Source organism: Magnolia sinica, chromosome 4 (genome assembly GCF_029962835.1).
Source record: "Magnolia sinica isolate HGM2019 chromosome 4, MsV1, whole genome shotgun sequence".
In the NCBI taxonomy this organism is placed as follows: Eukaryota; Viridiplantae; Streptophyta; class Magnoliopsida; order Magnoliales; family Magnoliaceae; genus Magnolia; species Magnolia sinica.
This window is the reverse complement of record NC_080576.1, coordinates 108,567,702-108,586,477: the sequence shown is the minus strand read 5'-3', so window position 1 is coordinate 108,586,477 and position 18,776 is coordinate 108,567,702. Positions and strand designations below refer to the sequence as shown.

Below are 18,776 nucleotides of genomic sequence, written 5' to 3'. Positions count from 1 at the left end.
TAGTCCCATTAGAATCAAGAGAATGGATCAGGCCTGGTCCATCTTTGATGGCAGATCGGTATTTAGTGTCAAATCACACTTCTCAAGTCAGGAACGGAGTGATCTATATTAGGCCACCTAAGTAAACGGCTGCGATTAAGTGAAAGATATTTCATTGTTTAAAATAGAAGAATCCCATAAGGGAGCATCTACATGTAGGAGTGAAAACATGAGATCCACTGATGGCAAACTTTCGGATCTCGGGACTATTTTTTTACCAGAACTTGTGCTTATCATCCAACACATAATTGTTTGGTCATTGACCTTACAATACCCAACATGCCAATTTTAACTTTTCGGAGGGAGGGACGGAGATTTATTTTACTGGCCGAGAATAGATGAGATTTGAGTTTTAAGTTGAGAAATTTAACTCAGAATGCCATTGCATGGAGTTCTGATACTCCTACAATGCTATCTCAACAACCGAACCTCAGTTTCATAGAGAAGTGAACTGGGTTAAGGATCATCATGGATCGCTTATAATTCTTGAAAACCGTTTTGTTAGGCAACCACAAGCATTGCGGTCATGGCTTTGGAAATGGATGGTTACAGAAAATAAGTCCAAATCAAGGATGGATTGGATCAGGACTTGCTCAACAGTTCAAATTGTTCTACTTTGGAATCATAGACAATACAAAGTGGGATTTATCAAATTATATATATATATATATATATATATATATATATATAAAATGTGGGATTTATCAGTAGATGTTTCAAGATGATGATTGGAGCTATTTTGTTTCTCCACTCAATCATGGCTGTCCATTTTCCATGCTCTTGATGGGAAGCTTAGGATCATCCGATTGGCATGATTTTTACACCATGGCTGGCTCCTAGATGTATGAATGACTCAGACCAATGATAGGTCACCCCATGTGACCTTGGAAAGGATAGGAGGGGATGTTAGCAAAATGCGCACAAAAGACGTAAACATGGAACCTCTATTTGTATATACTAAAACAAACTGTCCGAAAGTTTCTGCTTTCAAAATGACATGGAACTTTTGTCCCAAAAATAAATAGAAAAATGTAGTTCACACTTCACACACAGGGTGCAGCCATACGGTTTATCCTGATAGCTGCAATCTCAAGACTGTAATACTTCCAGCTGATACAGATGGCACATGCATCATGCTGAAGCAATTTCTCAGATAAAGGATTTGTGACATATGAAAAGTGAGGTTCTAATTAAATGTGAAGGCACAAGGAACTCTTCTATTAACAAATTATCTTAATCTAAAAGTAGAGCTTGTTAAAGAAAGCTTCTGATGGCTTTTGCTTCACTACGTGATAAGTTAACAAGAATAGTGTTTTGTTAATCAGATCCTCAAAGCATCTTGCAGTTAAGTTATTTTACTGAAGTGCTAGTAGGAAACAGATCATTGATATATCTCAAAAAACATGCAACCCTTGCTAACCCGGAATGGATTTTATGGGGTGCGAAACTAATACGATGAGAAGAAAACAGTCAAACAAGATCGCTGGAAGTAGTTCATGCCAAGACAATTAGTAATCCCACATATAGCTAAATTATAATTCTGTGTATGGAGTACACCACATGTTTAAACTTAATCAATGCAGCAACTTTAAACAGCTAAGTGAATGGAAAACAGCAAGTAAAGATTATGGAAGCTACACAGATCATAGCTCATCAACAGAAAACATAACCATTACACGCGCCGTAGAGAAGAAGAAAAACACCACAAAGGCCTGTCTTATCCTCAGAAAGAAAGGCACATTAAGGATAAAGAATCAAATATTAAACTAGTGGTGTGGTGTGGTATGAATCCTTCATGCCTTATTATGGTGGTGGAAAACTATAAGCAAAGTAGAACACTGGAGGGGACAGGGAACCGTGGATTTCAAATGGCCCCAACAATAACCCCAATCATCAAGTGATCATAGCCATTTGAGCAAGGGCATGCAGATTGGATGGTAAGATCGTTTCCTCTTCATACATTTTGCGTGCCCTTATTGTATGGCTGTTTTGATCCAGTCATTGTTACATTGTGCAATCTTCTGTGAATTTCCCCAATCCAACAGCCTTTGTTTAAGACAGCTGGGACCTTTGTTTAGGAGTCCACTATGAAGAATTGTACTAGATGATGGCTCCCATAATCTAATGCTATTTCTTACTGCAGGCCGGGCCAACCTCAGTGATTGCCCGCACAAAAGAGATTCATTCATCACAAAATGCCTATTTGGAATCAGATAATCCATAACATCAAAGTGATACAAAGCTCTAATGATCACATACTTATATCTCAGATGTTGAAGTGTTTAATATGGAGAACAAGTTAGCTACCTCCTTTTGTGAGGGGAGATATCTCTGCGGCCTGTTGATGTCTTCTCCTCCTTGAAAGGTTGGGTTGATGCATCTGATAGACTAGGCAATCTCAAAGTGCTTCCTTTCCCTCTTTTGGCATTTGGGCCTAACTCTTCTATCATGTATTTCCATCCATCAATGGGTCTCCTCCGGCTAAATATGTGAGACTTGATGAAACTAGCAATCTGCATTTCCATCACCAGACCTCGTGAAAAGCATTAGTGCAGTGACATTGGTGACAAAAGATGTCAAAACAGAGACATATAAGTCGTGATAGGTTATGATACGGACTGTGTGTGTGTGTCTGTGCGCATATATATACATAAATGAGAAGGTCTCAAGTCCAACCGGTGGGAACAGAGGTTATGGTCCACCCAGCAGGTAAGTTCTAAATTGCTTAGTGCATGAGACATCCAACCTGTACAATAGATTGGCCCCACCATGAGGAACACTTTATGCAAAAATCAGCCCCATCCACGGATCAAGTGGACCACACTTGTATTTTGCTAGCTCACTCGACGATTGGATAGGGCCGATTTTTTGAAGCAAAGGTGATCCTCATGGTGGGCCAACCTATTAGGAGGATTGGATGTCGCAAGCAATTAACAGGCTGTAAACTGTGGTCAAACCAGTTGCTCTCTTTTATATATATATATATATATATATATATATATATATATAGAGAGAGAGAGAGAGAGAGAGAGAGAGAGAGAGAGAGAGGCGCGCACATAGAGAGCCGGGTAGTAGGGGTCCTCATCGTAATATTGATGGTCATCCGGGTAGTAGGGGTCCTCATTACCGCAGTAAAGGAAGTTCCTGGCTTGCGGACACTCATTACAAAAGTATCCTATTTGTCCGCAACGGTAACAATCAACACCTCGTCGTTCTCTTTTGAGAGAAGGATTAAGATTAAGACATCGCCCCCTAGTGTCATGTCCCTACACAGCTGGTTGCTTTTAGTATGAATTATGTGGTGGAGAGCATTGCAAAGGTTGAGGTTGCCTTATAAGAGATGCCTGCATCTATGGGCGCGGCTGAAAAGGCCCTGTGGTGGAGTTTGGTTGAGATGCAAACCTAAACCCCTTCTCACAAAAGGTTCCCTAACTGGAGAACCAAAACGTCGGAGAGAATGTTGTTGCGGCTGTTATTCAACTCGTCGAGCTTCCGATGAACATCATCAACTGACTCGAAATCATGCATGACTATCTTACGGTGGATCTCTTGGTGCAAACCTGCCCAATAGCGATTAATTGTTATGTGGTCTGTCTATGCAGGCTTACAACGGACAGAAAGCTCATTGAACTTTTCAATGTAGTCATCCACCGATAAAGTTCTCTGTTTGAACGCAAGGAGCTCCTAGAGAAGAGTAGCCATGTAACTTGAAGACAAATACTTACTTTCCAACTTCTCCATCATGTAGTTAGCCCACTTGGTGATAGTAGGACGACCCATGATGAGATTGTTATTGCCAATGCTTTGCCACCAGATTCTTGTTGGGCCCTTCAACTTGACCTTGACAAAGGCCACTCGCTGGGCATCCTCCATGTCGTACCATGCAAAATAATCTTCCAACATTGCAATCCAATCCAATCTTGCCATCCAACCTGTTCATAAGGTCAAATAGACTTCGCTCTAGTTTGATAAAAAACTTTTGTGGCCCCAAGAAGTTTTCAATGGTAGGTGTTCAATCCCCACTGTTTCCTATGGTGTGGTCCGCTTGAGCTTTGGATCTGCCTCAGTTTTGGGTTCATATCCTAAAAAATCTGGTAAAAATGAATGGACGTCGTGGATAAAACACATACATTATGGTGGGTCCCATAGACTTCATACAAAGAACGAGCCCATCCGTAGGGGTCGGACGCAATCCTCATCCCACGATGTATTGAATTCCAATGCGTCACGACGTATTTGAGCAAAGCTCAGTTTCTTTATACGACAAAAGCCTTTGCATCAAGACGAGTCTGAAACTTCAACCCGTACTTTCTTGGTTATATCATCTTTCTTGGGCGTCTACATCACAGTGTCATGGACTCTCTTTGCAAAGAGTCGTTGCATGAAGTCATAAACAGACTCCCGAGGACCCATGCCATTTTGATTAATCGAAGGTTCTGGTTTGAACCCTTGTTGTGGATTTGGATCACTATCAGGATTTCCAATAAGTTCAGGTTGCTCACCATTTGCTCTCCACGTAATTGGTCAACAACGGTTTCCAAGCTAGCTACCCTTGCGAATAGCTCAGCAATGCAATTGCCTCGTTGTTGATCAGTAAGCCTCCCTCAATAGGCGTTACCACCATAGGTAGACATCGTGACAACAAAAAGTAATGGACAGAATGTATGCGGTCTCTAGCTTAGAACAGAAGATTGCTAACGTGTTGGGATTATATACATCAATGGATTGAAATATGTTGAATTTGGACCGAAATATGGCTTCTTCTTTTTTTCTTTTTCTTTTTTTTATAGATGGAATAGGGTTGGGTTTTTTTTTTTTTTTTTGGCTTCTAATGGGTTGGAATAGGACCCTTCTCTTCTTTTTTTTCAATTGGATGGAATAGGTTGATTTGGGGCTTTAATGGGTCTGGGTTTTTTTTAAAAAGGTCTTAATAGGCTGAAATAGGGCTAATTTTGGGGTTTTAATAGGTTGGAATATGGCTGATTTTTTGGGTTTTTTAATGGGCTGGAATGAGGCTGATGTTTTTATTTAATTTATTTATTTTAATGGGTTGGACTAGAGGTAGATGGCTACCAAAAATTTGGCATTCTCCCCTTATCAATTGGACTTTTGGGCTTTGTAAAAGAAAAGAAAAAGGGTGAATGGGGATAGGAAGCATAGGTGCAATGAAGAAAATAAAAGAAAATAGGCAAAATCCTATGTTTAAAGAACCTGGAAATAACAATATCGAGATTGTTGTTGATCTAGGACTTCAACCCAACCGTTGGAACCTCGTTCTGATACCAAACTAGTGCAACCAGCTGATGAGAAGGGTCCGCTCAAGCGTAGGCACCTTCAATTTAAGTACGAGAACTCAAAACAAATAGAGAACAATTGCAGAAATTTGATTCAATTCAAAGGCGTCTTCGTGCTACTCATATCAGACCCTTATAGAGGCTTTTGAAACGTACATATAAGGAAAAACACATCATGTCATTGACAATCAATAACTTATCACAAATATGAAAAAGAGATACAAAGAGATAAGAATGCATTAAAAATATTTGACTAATGGATTATTCTTAGCTAGCTGATTGATTTTGCTAGCTAACTACTTAAATAGGCTAGCTACCTAAATAAGAGGCCTGAGACTCCCTTAGTGATGGGCCAACATTTGGGCTTGGGCTTAATGGGCCTGAGCCTGGCCATGGATCGTGGACCAAGATCAGCTTGCATCAATTGACCCAAAAGCGAATGTGAAGCCCATTTCCAACAACAAAAGATACACACTTCCAAACAAAGTGCTCGGTAGCCGCAATCACTTTCAACATAGCAAAGGACATATGCAAAGAAGAACCCCTCACGAACCACCAACATTCCTGAGAACCGTACTATGCAGCCACCAACTCTCTCCAAAGTCTGCCCTCTTCCACTTTGAATCTCCAAATCCACTTTCCAAGCAACGTTGTGTTCATGGCTCCCAAAGGTCTAATTCTTGCCCCTCCATTTGTAATAGGCCTGCAAACTTCATCCCACTTGAGAAGGTGAAACTTTTTCCCTTTGCTTGCGCCCTTCCATAAAAAACCGCGCCTCAATTTTTTAAGTCTAGAAAAAGCACTGACGAAGGGCGCTTGAAAAGAGACACAAAACAAAGTAAATGGGCATGTTGGAGAAAATCGTTTTGATGAGATTTAAGCGACATCCCAAAGAAATATACCAGCATTTCCAATAGGCCAATCTCTTCTCAATCCTCTCTATCACCTTGTCCCAAAGATGAGCCGCCATCTTCCCAAAACATAGTGGCAACCCAAGATAAGTAGAAGGAAAAGATCCAGTTTTACACCCAAATAAGCTAGTAAGACTCTCAAGTTCTTCTTCTTGAAGCATTCACCTTCAATCCTGAAACCACCTCGAAGCACATTGTTAATTTGTGGAGATTATCAATTGCATTCGCCTTTGCCTCACAAAAAAGAAGAGTGTCACCCACATATTGAAGATGGGTAATCTACAATCTCTCCCCTGTTATCTTGAAACCACATAACAAACCATAATTCGCACCCTTACGGAGCATCGCACTAAGGGCTTCTCCAATCACAACAAATAAATATGGAGATAAGGGATCTCCCTGCCTTAGTCGTCAAGGATTAACAAAAACATATAAGAGAGCCATTGATAATAATGGAATAGGAAGAAGATTGGACACAAGACTAGATCCACCCCCTCCACTTCCAATGATCTACGGTCCCCTCCCAACTGTTTCCTTGGTATGGTCCACCCGAATGGTGGGTTTTATGCACTAGGCCCAAAATTTGGTCATGTACGTGGTGCCGGCCGAAGTGGATTTCAAAAACACATCACGGTGGGGCCCGCCCCATACGGCTGACCCGTTTGCTTGCAAGCAAGCCATTTACTGTCTTACTCGCAAGAGACCAGTGATATATATATATATATATATAGAGAGAGAGAGAGAGAGAGAGAGAGAGAGAGAGAGAGAGAGAGAGTGGTCTCCTATGCATGGTGTGTCGTAAAGGCCGTTACATAAACCGTAACAGCCCGCTACCTAACGGTCCATTATAGGGCCAATATGTGTTTCAAGTTCTTTTCCACAGAGAGAGAGAGAGAGAGAGAGAGAGAGAGAGAGAGAGAGAGCGTTACGACCATTATGGGGGCCGTAACAGCCCATATCATAAAGGTAACGGTGGTGGTCGTTATGGCCACCATTATTTTTACGGAATACCTTGCTCCTATTAGCAGTGCCACGGGAGTCTATCTGTGCGAGCAAACGGTAGGGCAACTCATGTGGGCCCTAACATGATATACTTCTGAAATCCACTCTGATCATCAGGTATGTGACCCCATGTTAGGCCTAGGGCTAAAACACCAGGTGAATCTATGATTTAGGTGGGCCACACCAAGGGAAGCAGTTGGGCGAGGGAAGCCCACCCTTGATATTTTTTACGAGGCTTACCATGACATGTATGTGAAATCCACTCTAACCGTTAGATGCATCATCCCACGTTAGGTCCAAGGGCAAAACATCAAGCTGACCTCTGATTTAGGTGGGTCACACCAATGGAAACGATTGGGAGAGAAAAGTCAACTCTTGATCTTTTACAAGGCCCACTAACGCAGGACGGATGGTCTAACCTAGAATGATGTGTTGAAACTAAATAACGCATTAATTGAAGCAATTAAAATGTAAAATAAAATTACTTTATCACAAAGTTGAAAAAATCCAAGTAACAAAACATGTTCCAGTTCAAAGTCATAGACAATCCCGCAATGCAGATCCAACAAAATATGAATCGATTAGGATTTATGGAAGGTAGGGCTTCCATCTAGGATAGGGATTACTATTGATTCAAAGGGAAACACTCGTCCTAATTAGGGTTTTGGTGGGTTAGGGTTAAATTTGAGGATTAGGAAATTGGGAAATTGGATTAGGGTTTTGAGATTTAGGAGATTTTAGGTTAGGTTTTTATGATTCGAGAAGATGGGATTTGGGGATTAGGGTTTTGGGAATCTAGGTTCTAGGTTAGGGTTTTAGGCTGAGGTTATGGGACTTAAGGGTAAAGGATGAAGGATCCAAGAGGGAGAGAAAAGGGAGATTGGGTTGGTCATATAGACGGTTGTACGGTCGTACGATCAATGGTGGGACCCATACGGTTGTATGGTTTGGGTAAGTCTACGTTTAGGTGGGTTTTTAAGATGATGGGAATGGGTTTTGAGGAAAAACAAAAGGAAAATAAAGGAATAGAGAGAAATAGAGAGAGATTGAGGGAAGTAGAAAGAGAGAAAAGAGAAGATAATACCTTGAAAGAAAAGAAATAAGATGGAATCATTCCATTGCTTCACACCACTCCAATCACAAGAGGTTTTCTTTGCTCAAGCAAAAGAGATTTTTTTAATTCAATGCATAATAATGCTAGGGCATTCACACGTCCAAGCTTTAATACCCCTTTTGGGGTGTTTTTACATAAAAAAACCCTTAATACTCTAAAATATCCAAAATACCCCCTAAATCAACTAAAACATAACAACCCATAAAATAACTAAACTAATGTCCAATGATGTCCACGACCAAGATGGGCCAATGGTCCAGATGATGTAACACGGGAAATCCAACAGTCCAATGAAAATGTCCATTCAATCCAACAGTCTAGATGTGTTCAATAAGCTCTATATGCAGCCCACATGAATCTTCCTAGTGTGGGGTCTACAAAGATGCATAAACATGCATGTGGGGTCTTCCAACGCGGCTATATACTTGTTCCAGGCCCCATATAATGATCATCCGACCATAGAGATGATGGAACTGGGGCCAAAGCTCTCCTCTTCCTCTAGTATACTTTGAATGGTGCTCGGATGTCCTCATCACCCACCGCGATGAGTATGTCAAATCCACTCCAACCATTAGATGCCCAAGGGAAATAATTTGGAGGGTAGGCATTGCCCTGTACACTTTTTTTCCAATCATGAGGTCCGCTTGAATTACGAATTGGCCTGATATTTAGGCCCTAGGCCTAAGATGGGGGTGACACACTTGATGTTTGGAGTCGATTTCACATACACATCATAGTGGAGACGACCCTCTCTCTCTCTCTCTCTCACACACACACACACACACAAACACACACACACACGTGCCAATCTCCACCCATGTGTGGGACATCAAAGTTGTGTCTCATTTGGGACCCACCACAAAGCTGCTCTAGCCCAAAAATCAGGCCACTGTCCATCTATTTTGGAAATGCGTGCTTGGCCTAATTGATGGGCCAGGTCAGTCACTCATGCCATGTTGTCTACCTGCATGTGGATGGATGTGTGGAAATTGGCCATGGAATTTGCAAAGCTCTTTATATGCAACAAAGGCAGATTTAATTTCCAGCTTTTCTCAATTTCTCTGATTCCTCATATTTTGTATGGTCCCTATTACTGATAAAATAAAAAATAAAAAAGAAGATAAATTGATGCATATATTTGCAATACCTGGAATTTGCTGAAAGCAATTCGTCGCTCAAATTCTTGGAGAAGGATGTCTTCCTCCCTTTGTGACATCTCCCAGACACTCCCATCTTGAGCTTTGGATGTTGTTTCCCACCCATCAGGCTTAGTTTTGAACTCAGAAGAGCTAGGAACCTTCCAGTCATTCAGTTCACTACTGCTTGTATCGAAAATCCTGTATTTTTTTTTTATTATTATTATTTGGCACATGTTAGGAAATGCAACAAACACCTATCATGAAACATCTACAAGTTACATACTCAGCTTTGCTAAGATTCAGATCGGTGATCGATATAAGAGAAATTAAGATAAACCCAGTAAACAACACTTTTCACCCATCGATGAAGTTGAAAAAAGTAAATTCAAGTCATCCAGAGCTTAAATGAACCAACATGCACCCCTCGTATAATGTGATGTGGGTATCGATCTTCCCTTTCACCATGTAATATCAAGGCCTGAGCTTTATTATTGCTACCTTTACAAGAAACTTATTCAAGGTAGCGACTTACACAAGCGAATACAGAAGTGATGCCTCGGGTTCCAAAGCTACGTGTAAACCAATTTGTTAGCCATTCTTTGAGGATAGAAGATACTGGCTGCTTTGAACAATTGCCCCTGGAAATCTTAGTTATAGTTGCAGATGCTATGTGTAGAAGAGACGCGCTTGACAAACTGGTAAAAGAGGCAGAAACAACTATAACAAGTTCAAATTTAAGATTGAAAAAATAAGAATAATAATCATGCCAAACAGTAGAGGGAGGAATAGAACGAACGAAGCAGCACAAGCCTGCCAGTACCAGTCAAACATGCCTAGCCTTATGTATAACTCCCCAAAAGCAACAGGAAGTTATTGCCCTGCCAAAGTTCCCAACTAGCAACATCTGACTCGACCAACTCGAAGTCTAGGTTATGGATTTCAAAGATCCCCTTGAGCTTCAAACAAACCGGACATGTACACATTATATTCATGACAAGGCTGGTTATATAGGATAACTACCAACTCCAGAGTCTGCAGGACAATGGATGAGGTGGTGATGACAACGAGTACAAGTACATTTTCTCTAAAGTTATCACATTAAAAAAATGTCTAACAGAAGTGAAGGGCAAACTTAGAAGGGATTAGACACACTCTTCCTGATTGTAGTAAGAGCCCACAATTACCAACTAGGCAGATCTCAAGACTTCATTATTGAGAATAAGATACTAGTTAAAGAAAAGATCTAGAATGACCATAACAAGGTTGCACCCCAAGTGCTATAACTAGGAGTGTGCAAAATGGGTCCAATCCGGCGGATCCGATCCGATCCGCCCCGATTCGAACAGGACCGGTAGGCTGGATCGGTTAGGTTCGGGTACAAAGGGGCAGATCCGAATGCAGTTCGGATCGGATTCGGATAAGCATCAAAACCGCCCGAACCGAAATCCAATCCGTTTTGATCCGAGCCGATTCGATCCATACCGGACTGGGTATAATGACAAGTTTGCCCCTCCCCTATATATCTCTTTTACCCCTTTTTTTTTTTTTTTTTTTTAACCCTACCTACCCGCCGCTCTCTACCCGCACCCGAGCCCTAAAATCCCTCAAACCCTTCTCCTCAGTAGTCCCCTAAAATAATTTGAGAAAGAGAGGAAAGAGAAGGAGATAGAGACATCTAACCTTTTGCTCTCAGCCTTCATCGTTTGAAGGGTCTAGCGCTAGAGACACCATTTCTCCATTTTCCCAACATCAGAGAAAAGAAGCAGCAGCAGTAGCTGATTCACAAACACAAATCCCCTCTCCCTCAGGTATTCCTCTCCTTCCCTTCCATTCCTCATTACCCTCTTCCACGTTCTCTCTCTCTCTCTCTCTCTCTCTCTCTCTCTCTCTCTCTCTCTCTCTCGTTTCAAAAAGAAAAGAGAAGAAAAGAAAATGGGGTTTGCCTGAGTCAGCTATTTAACTTGCCTGACTCATGATTCGAGTCTTTTACTTCACAAATTTGTAGATTTTAGGAAAACCCCACCAAGAAAGGACGTTCTTCCTTCAATTTAAAAATCCTTCGTATATTTTTTGAAAAATTTAAAAAATAAATCTGGACCGAATCCGACCCGGGTTAAATCGGATCGGATCATTCAATGTACAGTTAGGATCGGATTGGGTCAGGTAACTCGGATCGGATTCGGATTCGGATCAAGACATTCAAAATTCGGATCGGATCGGATGGATCCTAATCCGATCCGACTCAGACCGATGCCCAGCTCTAGCTATAACCTTTGTTGTTAAACTACATTCTGTTTGGGCAAAACAGCTTGCAGCAATACACAAGACTTAAAGAGAAACAGAACAATGTCTGTCAACATTCCAGTAATTTTTTTCCCTGTTGATACTGTTTTGGTACAGCAGTAGCAAGAACTAACTCATTTATTTCATGATTGGAGGAGTTGAATAAAAATAAAAAATTTAGAAGGATAGAGTTGACAAAAAACGACAATCACAATTCAATTAGAATCAACAAAAAGCTATACGAGGTCTGAACTGAAAATTTTGGATGATTTCGGGACACTCTGTATTGATTTACAGGACTGGATAAGAGTACTTTATGCTGTTTTGATTCTTCCCCAAATAAAGAAAGGATAGATTAGTATCAAATCCAGATAAATGTTCAAGACCATACTACTGAATTCTTCATCCATCTAAAAAAGGTCATCTCATACCTAATGTTCTTAAAACTAACCTCTAATATAAAAATATAATTTTAAGGAACCAACTTTGTCCCATGAATTATAACTAATAGGCTGAAGATCCCATACGAATTCTTCAAACCCTGTTCCCATGTAAATTGCTTTGCAGCATCCAGGTGGGCTCAGCAAAAATCATTGTGCACCATAGGACAATAGTCCACTGTGGATTGCAATTGGTATCCTTTAGTCACCCCAATGACAAGACCTTTTACTCTTACATTTCATTTTGCATGCTTGTAATTGGGGGGGTGGACTCCCAATCCAATGGTCATTAGTGATCATCGGTGGGCCTGCACACAAATTCACACTTAAATGAGGATGAAGAATTTGTAAAAGATCAATACGCAATGACTCATAATTAATAATATCTAATTTTTGCTCATCATCATCAAAGCCTTAGGGCCTATTTGCACAAGTGTATTAGGTCGCAGTAAGGTGGATGGAATTGGAAACGATGCAATAAATTCATGTGTAAGGTATTGTTTGTGAATTGGGATTATCCCACATTTTATGATGCCATGTTTGGAATTAATAGAAGTATCTTTAATCCTGCAGTATTGAACTCAAACCATGTTTAGATAAAGAGTCGGGATTGCAAAATGTACAAACCATTTCTCCCAATTCATGTTTTATATTATATATATTTTTTGTCGCCATCAAGGTGGGCCCCATTTGGACAATCTGACCCGTTCACCGCATAGGCCAGCTCAAGCGGGGTCCTATGGGCGCAAAGTTGGGCTGGTTTGGATGATCAGGGACCCCACAACGGGCCTTGGAAGGTTTCAACAGCAGGTGGTCGTTTTCCTCTATGCGGCTCACTTGAAGCTCGGATCTACCTCATTTTTGGACCATGGCCTGAAATGATCTAGAGAAACCGATGAACAATGTGGATTTATCATATACATCAAGGAGGGGTCACGAGTGGGGACACCCCACCCCACGTCGGCTAGCAGTGACATGAGAGGGTGTTCCCAACCCCACCATCACCTGTAGTGTGGTCCGCTTGATGGTTAGATTAGCCTGATTTTTGGGCTCAGCGGTCAAAATGACATGGGTAAAGATGTGGATGGTGTGGATCTAACAGCTACCTCATGATGAGTCCCACGAGTAGAAACCCACTCCAAAACTCTATGCATGCAAGGCAAAGCGTCATTGACACTAGAGCTTTCCAATCCCCCTTGCACCTTAGGGTGTGGTTCACCTAAGATGAGGATCGACTTCATTTTTGGGTTCAAAGGCTAAAATCAGATGGAGAATCGGATGGACAGCTTGGATGAAACATATGCATCATGTTGGGACCCACGAGTGGAGGCCCTACCCTTCCCCTATAACTCTTGGCATAAATTTTGAAAAATTAAGGAGGGATGGAGAAGTCCCGCCCATAGCACATGGTTTGGGCGCCAAACCCAAAATGGTTTTCATTGTCCTATTCAAAGGTCCTTCCAAACATGACAGCACGATGTATTAGATGAGATTATGAATACAATCCCATCTAATACCACCTAATACACCTGACCAGAAAGGCCCTTAGGGTGCCAAACAATCAGGGGATTTGCAATCCTCCCAAATCCATGGTGCCAAACGACCCCCAAGGGCTTGTTTGGCCAGGTGTATTAGGTGGCATTACATAAGATTGTAATGCGGGGGCATTTTCACACCGGACTTGAGTGGGGTTACTTGTGAGATGCAGGGGCACACTCGAGGTGGGTGGCCCACATAACCCATGGATTTGGGGCTCGTGTGAGGCGAGTGACTTGTGTGAGGCGGAGCTCATGGATTTGGGGCCCACGAGGGGGCAGAACCCATGGATTTGGGGCTCACAAGGAGGGTTCGGCCGAGGACCTAACCCATGGATTTGGGGTCTGGGCTAAGAGATAAAAAGATTAATTCGTCATGCTCTATCAATTCGAGCTTTTAGAGCAAGTGGTTAATTGTCTTGCATCAGATTGTATTCCTAATCCCATTTAATATATCGTATTGTCATGTTTAGAAGGACCGTTGAATAGAACGATGAAAACCATTTTGGGTTTAGCGCCCAAACCGTATGCTATGGGCGGGACTTCTCCATCCCTCCTTGATTCTTCAAAATTTATGCCAAGAGTTATAGGGGAAGGGTGGGGCCTCCACTCATGGGTCCCAACATGATGCATATGTTTCATCCAAGCCGTTCATCCGATTCTCCATCTTATTTTAGCCTTTCAACTCAAAAATGAAGTCGATCATCATCCTAAGTGGGTCACACCTTGAGGTACAAGGGGAACTGGAAAGCCCCAGCATCAATGATGCTTTGCCTTGTATGCATAGAGTTTTGGAGTGGGTTTCCACTCATGGGACCCATCATGAGGTAGCTGTTAGATCCACACCATCCACTTTACCCAGGTCATTTGACCGCTGAGCCCAAAAATCAGGTTGATCCAACCATCAAGAGGACCACACTACAGGTGACAGTGGGGTTGGGAACACCCCCTCACGTCACTGCCAGCCAACGTGGCGTGGGGTGTCCCCACTCGTGACCCCAGCTTGATGTATATGATAAATCCACGCCGTTCACCGATTTCTCCAAAACATTTCAGGCCATGGTCCAAAAAATGAGGTAGATCCAAGTTTTGAGTGAGCCACACGGAGGGAAACGAACTCCTACTATTGAAACCTTCCAAGGCCCGTTGTGGGGTCCCTGATCATCCAAACCAGCCCAAAGTCAGAGTCCATACGACCTCGCTCGAGCTGGCCTATGCGATGAACAGGTCGGATTGTCCAAATGGGGCCCACCTCGATGGCAACACAAAAAATATATATAATATAAAACATGAATTTGGAGAAATGGTTTGTACCTTTTACAATCCTGACTCTTTATCCAAACATGGTTTGAGTTCAATACTGTGGGATTAAAGATACTCTTATCAATTCCAAACATGGCATTAGAAAATGTGGGATAATCTCAATTCACAGACAATACCTTACACATGCATTTATTGCATCTTTTCAAATTCTATACACCTTACTGCGACCTAATACACCTGCCCAAACAGGCCCTAAAGTAATTAGGGGTTTCAAATCTACGGTGAAAGCTTGGATTACATCCAAAATCCTTCCAAGAGTTGCATGTGTAACATGTGTGTCACTAAACTATTAATCTAATGGACACATGGCCCACTAATGATATCCCAAAATAATTAGATTACCAATTGCATCACTATAATTACTTTAATACAATGATCAACACCGTCCAAACAGTGCCCATGTAAAGCAACGGTTAAAAATTGTTGGTTAGGCACTCGGACGTGATCTTGTACTTGTGGCCCATCCGAGACGTGGAATTTCATCATTTTCGGGCAAAGTATATATTTCAGCGGCCTTATTACAACCATTGTGTCAAACATTACATATGTTTACTAATTAGAGATATTAAAGTTGATTTAGTAATTAAATTTAAACCCCTGTAAATATACTATGCATAGCTACTTTTGGATTAAAGTTTATTTTGAATCAAGGGTGCCAAACACAATAAGGGCCGGTTTGGGAGCATGGATTTGAAACCCCCTAGTTCGAAACCCCCTGGATTTGAAATCCACTTATTGTGTTTGGCACAATGGATTTAAAATCAACTTCAATCTAAAAGTAGTTACGCATAGTATACTTACAGGGATTTAAATTTAATAACTAAATCAACTTTAATATCTCTAATTAGTGAAAGTATGTAACATTTGACATAGTGGTTGTAATAAGCCCGTTGAAATATATACTTTGCTCGAAAATGATGAAATTCCAAGTGTCGGATGGGCCATAAGCACGAGATCACGTCCGAGTAACTAACCAACAATTTTTAACCGTTGATTTACATGGACAATGTTTGAACGGCATTGATCATCATATTATAGTAATTATAGTGATGCAATTGATAATCTAATTATTTTGGGATATCATAGTGGGCCACGTGTCCAATAGATTAAGGGCCTGTTTGGGAGCGTGGATTTGGAACCCCCTGGATTTGAAATCCTCCTATTGTGTTTGGCACCCTAGATTGGGAATCAACTTTAATCCAAAAGTAGTTATGCATGGTATATTCATAGGGGTTTGAATTTAATTACTAAATCAACTTTAATATCTCTAATTAGTGACGTATGTAATGTTTGACACAATGGTTGTAATAAGCCTGCTGAAATATATGTTTTGCCCAAAAATGATAAAATTCCAAGTCTTGGATGGGCCACAAGCACAAGATCATGTTTGAGTGAGTAACCAACGATTTCTAGCCGTTGATTTACATGGACAATGTTTGGACGGTGTTGATCATCATATTAAAATAATTATAGTGATGCAATTGATAATCTAATTGTTTTTTAATATCATTAGTGGGCCATTTACTCAATAGAATAATAATATGGTGACAGTGACACACATGTTATACATGCAACTATAGAAAGGATTTTAGGTGTAATCCAAGATCTCTCCGTGGATTTCAAACCCTCTCTTTAAGGGGATTTGAAACCCCCTAGATTTGAAACCTCCAGTTACTTTATGCTGCCAAACAACCAGGGGATTTGAAATCCCCTCAAATCCATGGTGCCAAACAACCCCTAATAATCTAGTGACACACATGTTACACACGCAACTCTTGGAAAGATTTTAGATGCAATCCAAACTTTCACCGAGGATTTCAAGCCCCTTGTTTGATGGGATTTGAAACCCCCAGTTACTTTATGATGCCAAACAATCAGAGGATTTGAAACCCCTTCAAATCTCCCCAAATCCATGGTGCCAAACAACCTCTAAGAGGATTTCAAATCCAAGGGGTTCCGAATACAGGGGGTTCCAAATCCACGCTCCCAAATGGGCCCTTATGGCCCTTATCCCAACTAATTGGGGTCGGCTACATGAATCCTATTCTACCATTCCACTCTATCAAGGGTCATAACTTCAGTTAGACCATAGGTAACTTCCTATCTCCCACTTCCTTTTGGGCCTTTCCCTAGCCTTCTAGAGACTTCAACTTGCACCAAATCACCCCTACTAACCGGTGCAGTTCTTAATCTTCGTTGCTCAGTCCAAAAAAGGGGGTTTCTGCAATTGGGGGTTTCAAGCCTACTTTTTTTGTTGACTCGACAAAATCCAATCCCATGGCCTGTTTGGATGCCTGTAAGTAATTTTAAGTTGTAAGTGAAGTCACTTACAGGGAAGTGACTTCTCACCCCCATCCCCCTGAAGTTTTTTGGTAGATTTGCCTGTGAGTGACTTACAGGTTGTAAGTTACTTACAGGTGAATTTTCTCCCCCAAACACCACCTGTAAGTGACTTCCCACTTACCCAACTTACAGGCATCCAAACAGGAAGGTTTTCGTCATGTGGGCATTTTAGCGCCTATTTTGTGAGCAAATGGTGAAACGGGGGTTTGCAAAGTGCATCCAAACACAGCGGCAACAATGGCAAGATGATGGTGATGGTGGTGATTACGGTGGTGATTACGGTGATGATCATACCCTAGAATCTCCAAAACCCATCCATCCATAGCGAAATACTAAAATCAAAGAAACGAACTTACTCCGAGCAACTGTCGAGCAATCTCTCAATATCTGCACCACCGCTCAAATTCCCCAAACTGGCCTCTTCTTCTTTCTCGATCTCCTTCATCCACAGCCCAGCATGAATCCTCTGCTTCTTCAGCCTGTAATCCTTCTTCATGCTCTCCAGGCTCTCCTTCTCTCCGCCGCCCGCCGCCCGTTCGACAATATCCCTTCCTTCTCCTCCTCTCATAGGAAGCTTCTTGAGAGCCGCACCTCTCCTCTGGTTCCAGTTCTCGTCCATGTCCTGGACGAAGGCCTTGGTATCAGGGTCGACATCAGGGGAGAGGACGACGGTCTCCTTGGAGAAGTTAACGTCGATCTCCCAATGAGCGCGGTTCTTCGCAGCAGCGAGATCTTCTGGGAGCCATGCCGACTCCCAGGCGTTGTTCCATTCATCTTCTCCGTCCTTCTTCGGGAAATTGCTGTCGGAGGAGTAAGAAGAAGTAAAAGAGAAAAATGAGGGTTTGGAGGATTTGGACGGGAGATTGAGAAGAGATCTTGAAATCGAAAGCCGGAGGATTTCAGAGGCCGGCAGACGTTTCAGGCTCTGCATTCTCTCTCTCTCTCTCTCTCTCTATAAAAGCTATCTTCTTCCCGGTCGGGAGGTATGGAATAGAGATATTCGCGGCGGTTAGAGAGAGAGAGAGAATCAATTAATCATATAGCGAGGTATGGAGAGCGTCAGCAGCAGTTGTAGTGGAATAATAAGAAATACAAAGAGAGTTGCTATAAGCAACAGAGGAGCTGATGAAGAGCGATGGTCGATTTTTGGCCCGAGGAGTTAACCGCCCGTATTTACCTACTTTGGGTAATCCACACCGTCCAAATAGCTTACATAGGTATGGATGGCGACGCGGATTGCAGTCTGACGCTGCCCGTAGCGGCCTCGCTACTTGTCGGTGCTGGAAGGGCGTGGATTGCCTACTGCTGAGCTGTGCACGAAACTAATTAGCTCGGTTAACTAGCTATACTCTA

General features: G+C 41.9%; 1 protein-coding gene across 3 annotated transcripts; it reads right to left on the bottom strand.

The window, feature by feature from the left end:
- Positions 1-736: 736 nt before the first annotated feature.
- Positions 737-18,472, bottom strand: LOC131243737 (protein GAMETE CELL DEFECTIVE 1, mitochondrial). Of its 3 annotated transcripts, XM_058243273.1 has the most exons (4): positions 17,780-18,471; positions 9,508-9,697; positions 2,347-2,552; positions 737-922 (listed from the first exon to the last, which is right to left on the bottom strand). In XM_058243273.1, exons 1-4 carry the CDS (start codon positions 18,352-18,354, stop codon positions 838-840), a joined length of 1,056 nt encoding a protein of 351 aa, XP_058099256.1. In that variant the 5' UTR covers positions 18,355-18,471; the 3' UTR covers positions 737-837. The 3 variants fall into 3 exon arrangements, with proteins under 3 accessions (XP_058099256.1, XP_058099257.1, XP_058099258.1); XM_058243274.1 differs by lacking the exon at positions 737-922 and having other exon boundaries at positions 2,224-2,552; positions 17,780-18,470; XM_058243275.1 differs by lacking the exon at positions 737-922 and having other exon boundaries at positions 2,442-2,572; positions 17,780-18,472.
- Between the last annotated feature and the right edge of the window lie 304 nt (positions 18,473-18,776).